General features: G+C 34.0%; 1 protein-coding gene across 1 annotated transcript; it reads left to right on the forward strand.

Moving 5' to 3' along the window:
• The first annotated feature begins 703 nt into the window (after positions 1–703).
• On the forward strand, positions 704–4,856 carry LOC140047549 (uncharacterized). Its single transcript, XM_072092590.1, has 5 exons — positions 704–804; positions 1,334–1,399; positions 2,986–3,713; positions 4,059–4,270; positions 4,403–4,856. Exons 1-5 carry the CDS (start codon positions 704–706, stop codon positions 4,571–4,573), a joined length of 1,278 nt encoding a protein of 425 aa, XP_071948691.1. The 3' UTR covers positions 4,574–4,856.

The following is a 4,856-nucleotide window of genomic DNA, read 5'->3' on the forward strand; positions in this document are numbered from 1 at the left end:
AGCAGGACGAGCGTTGTGATATGAGGTCATTACAAAAATGGCATACTACAGGACATGAATACACGAATTTACCGATTTCCAATGGCCTATCATTAACTGGGTAACTATTATGATTCTGATTATTTGATTTGATTATGTACAGCATTTATTATCTATTTTAATATTGTATTTCTTTTCTTGTTTTTGTGTGTGTTCTCTTCTGTAATAATGTTGTTATGCCTATATCTACGCTATTACGATTGTAACGCAGAGTGCCAAGTGGAGTTATTTAAATGTTTTTTTTAAAAACGGTTAATATAGGCCTATTTCATAACACATAAGGTTCCCCAATAAAGTGATTTGACCTGGAGTGGTGTTCCAAAAGTATATGAATAAAAAGGGGACGACAGTGAAACCCACATTTTCATCAGAAATGTCCAACGGAAAGTGGCATTGAAACTCCACACGATCGACCATTTTCGGATAGGCGGAGTCCCGACAGCGAATAAATAGCTGATTGGTCGAAGAATCCTAATTCGTCAATAACGGACGCCGTTATATAGGGCATACAAACTTGAATAATAAACAAAACAATCTTATTTGAGGTAGAGCTTTGTAGGAACACGCTATATAAGTAACATTTTAGCTCTTCGATACCCATTCGGCAATTTACGGCAATAAATCAGCTTTGATAGTGTTGCGTTGTCACGTTTCTTCAAGCAGAATGAGCTCAATCCGTTACAGCACAAGACTGCTACAGAAAACCAAAGATGTGGTAAAGTGTCAATTCAAACGAGCTGTCAGTAACACTACTTCAAATACAAGGTATTATAGGCCTAAAGTATGTCTATTTAATAAGTATAGAGTTTGTAAAAGTTGTTTGAAACGAATTGGGCAACAAAGTGGTTTTACTTCTAAAACAGATACTGTACTTCCAGTCACTGATTTTTCAATCACATAAAATATTTATATTAGTTAAGCAATAAATAAATAAAATACCGTAAACGTTATTTTAGATAATGTATTTTTTATTAAAGGCAAATCAGGTACCGTATGGTCACGCTCACAGGGAATGATTTGCACGTTATCTATACCTTGTGTTTATTTATAGATATGTATATAGTTGGTCACTATAAGCTAAACAATAATGTTATAAGTTGCCAAATCAATATGTTGCAGAATTTGCTTGTGGGTGTGTCTTACCGGTCCGGTTTTTGTTTTGTTTTTGATACCATGAAATATGAAATTTGAAAAAAAATTCAATATGTTGAGAAGATCATATATACCAGATTTTTCATTTTTTTGACTCTTTGATAAACTTTATGAACTTCGACTTATTCGATATCCTTGTTAGAAATGGAGTTGCAACACAGAGTAGAACAAGGTCGACCCTAGTTCAAGAGAAAGGAACACAAACAAGGTAGGCCTCCGTCCGTAGCCACAAACAAAATGTATAACCTAAAACTAATGCGTCTCGGGATATATTAATTTTTACCTCTGGTTTAATATGATAATGGATGAAACGTTATAATACATTTTTTTGGGAAACTGTATAGGGCCTATACCGTAAATCTTCTAATAGTAACCCACACTCTAATAGTAACCCCCCTTTCTATTAGTAACCACCTTATAAGTCAATCTATAATAATAACCCACTACTATAATATAAACCCATAGGGGTTTGTTGAGCCGTGAATGTGTGCAAAAAGTCACATTTGTGCAACCACCAAACATGCACCCTCAAATGTGCAAATTTGTAAAAATGTATAATCCAGTAATGTGCAAAAATCACGCCGTTAAATGTAAAAACGATTAGTTTTGACGTTAAAATGTGCAAATGTGTAACACGTGTTCGCTGCTTGCTGGAGATTTCCTTTAAAATACAGACAACTTTTTTATATTATTTATTTAAAATGTATTTCTGTTATGCGCAGTTTATGTAATTTTTAATTGTGAGGATTTTCTTACGCAAATCATTTTCTTTAACAAAATTAATTAACAGGAAAATAATGTAGATGAAGTAGGTATATGAATATGGTATAATCCTTAAACGAATGTAAATGTTATGCATGATTTAAAATAGCTCAAAGATTTCGTTGCGCATTTGAATTTGCGCAAGAAATATTTGCGCAATTTTATTCTTTTACCTGCATTTTTTATAAATGTATACATATTTTAATGAGCTTTGGTTTTATCAAATGCTGAAAATACCATGCGCAATTTGAATAGTGCTCAAGAAAATCGTCAATGAATTTCAAATTGCATAAATTTCAATTATCGCTCATAACAGAAATACATTAATAAAATAATATAAAATCTAATGAACTCAATTATGTTTTGTAAATTTCGTTTAAAATAAGAGAACAACTACAAGGGACTTAAATTTCAACGGTATGGAAGTTATCATTTCCAGAGAAGCAGCGACCACGGACATTCTCGGACATATTCGGACATTCGGATTGTGTTTTTTCTTTCTTCAAAAACAGATTATTTCAGCCTGTACTACAATATATGTAATGCCATATCTTGAAAACATTGTTAGAATTAGGTTATAATTTTTAATAAACGATTTTGTTTGAGAAAAAATGATTTGCAAATTTGTAGAATTTCATTTGCACATTTTTAGACATTTGCACATTCAACGTCAAAACTAATCGTTTTTACATTTAACGGCGGGATATATGCACATTAGTGGATTATACATTTTTACAGATTTGCACATTTGAGGGTGCCATGTTTGCACAAATGTGGTTGTTTGCACAAATGTGACTTTTTGCACATTTCACGGCTCAACAGGGTTACTATTAGAGTCACAAAAACTATTGACAAAATGATTGGCTGTTTATGATGCAGCCGTATTTTGAAAATAAGGAGATAATTTGCATGTTTATCTCGGGGAGTGGGTGAAGATTGAATGTTTTTGAGTTTATAAAATATAGTTTGTTTATTTGTACTGTTTTATTAGTTTTACTATGAGTACCGTAAGTAATGTATTTTACTCTATAGGGATTCAACTCAAGGAAGTCGGAAGGATGAAGGGTTTCGTATATTGCATGAACATAAACGCACATCAACATCTCTCAATGAGCTTGTAGATAACTACGGTCCTGAAGTATATGAAAAGAATTGTGAAAACTTCATCGGTACTGTCAAAATACCTACAGGAGTGGTATCTATCAAAGTCAACGGAAAACACGCAAATGGCACGTATACTGTTCCCATGGCAACGACAGAAGGGGCACTAGTGGCATCATACAATAGAGGCACTAAAGTTATCAATGAAGCAGGTGGAATCAATGCTGCTTTTATTCGTCAAAGAATTGTCAGAGCACCATTATATGAATTTAACAGTGTTGATGATGCATCAAAGTTCCAGGAATTTTACAGCCAGTCAGACACGTTTAAGCGAATGAAAGAAATAGCAGAGAAGACAACACGTCATGGTAAACTGCACAAAACAACCTGTCATGTCCACGGAAGTACGGTACACACACGAATGAGTTACTCAAGTGGAGATGCATCTGGACAAAACATCGTAACGTTTGCTACAGAACCTGTCTGTAAATGGATACAGAAGAACTCTCCAATTACTCCGACGGCTTGGTACATCGACAGTGGATTTTCCTTGGACAAGCGAGCTGGTTCGGCCAACGTAATAGACGGTCGTGGATCATATGTCACTGGGGAGGTAGTGATTCCAAGAGAGCTAATTGAGAAGAGGATGCATACATCTGGTAAGACAATGCACGACGAAAGTATATTGTATAGTCCAAGGAAACGAGTTGTGTCATCATGACGATAGAGGATCTCTTTCAGTTTTTACATGGAAAACATTTTTTTTTAAAGAAATTAATAAGTTACAGTAATTCAGTCTTGTTATTGTCATGTTTAATTTTGAGTAATATGAATTAAACAATTTTAATATTATAGTTTTTTCTTACAGTGGAAATCATTCAGGATTTGAATTGGCATCAAATTGACAATATATTCGCCGGATCACAAGGTAATTGTTTTAACATAACTCTAATATTTTACCATAGATGACCCTTAATCTTATGTCAACGAAAATCATTTGTCCTTTTTTTATTTTACAGCTTTAAATTGTCAAGCATCTAACGCTCTAGCAGCCATTTTCATTGCTACTGGACAGGATCCAGCATGCGTTGCCGAATCACACCAAGCATATACACAATACAAGAAAACAATTGATGGTGATCTAAAAATGGTCTGTACACTACCATCACTTATGATCGGTACCATTGGAGGTGGAACTTCCCTACCTAGTCAGAAGGTAACATTTTATATACAGTATATTATATTGTTTGTAGTATTGAAAAACGGTGCTTGTGACTCTCAGAAATAGACAAATAATGATTATTGTTATTAATCATTACAAATTTCATCTACTTCATTCCTTTTCCAGACATGTTTAGAAATAATAGGCACTCATGGAATCGGAACGATGCCAGCATTTGCCGAAGTGATATTGGGTGTTGTCATGGGAGGAGAACTATCATTGATTTCAGCAATGGGCGCTCAACATTTTGCTTATGCTCACAAGAAGCATGCTCGTGGACCTAAGACGGTTGCGTAAATAGTTTTAAAAAAAAGAAGATAATTATAAAGAACATTTTGTGTCCACGAAGATAGGAATATTATCGATGTAGAATATACTACTTTTAACGTTGAAACCAGAGTTGTTAATTAGCAACTCCCTGATGTTGAAACGAACGTGTTCACAAGTTGTGACGACGACGTCACAAGTTTCAGTACTGAACGCATTATGAAACGTGAAATAGCTTTCAATTTGGAATTTATTACAATAATATAAATAAACTTTAGTCAGTATTAATTGGCATTATATTATAATGGATAAC

Source organism: Antedon mediterranea, chromosome 4, assembly GCF_964355755.1.
Source record: "Antedon mediterranea chromosome 4, ecAntMedi1.1, whole genome shotgun sequence".
In the NCBI taxonomy this organism is placed as follows: domain Eukaryota; kingdom Metazoa; phylum Echinodermata; class Crinoidea; order Comatulida; family Antedonidae; genus Antedon; species Antedon mediterranea.

Coding starts and splice junctions, on each gene's coding strand:
- LOC140047549 (XM_072092590.1), top strand. CDS start 704: ATGAGCTCAATCCGTTACAGCACAAGACTGCTACAGAAAACCAAAGAT. Junction 805..1,333: donor AACACTACTTCAAATACAAG/GTATTATAGGCC, acceptor TATCCTTGTTAG/AAATGGAGTTGCAACACAGA. Junction 3,714..4,058: donor GAAGAGGATGCATACATCTG/GTAAGACAATGC, acceptor ATCATTTGTCCT/TTTTTTATTTTACAGCTTTA.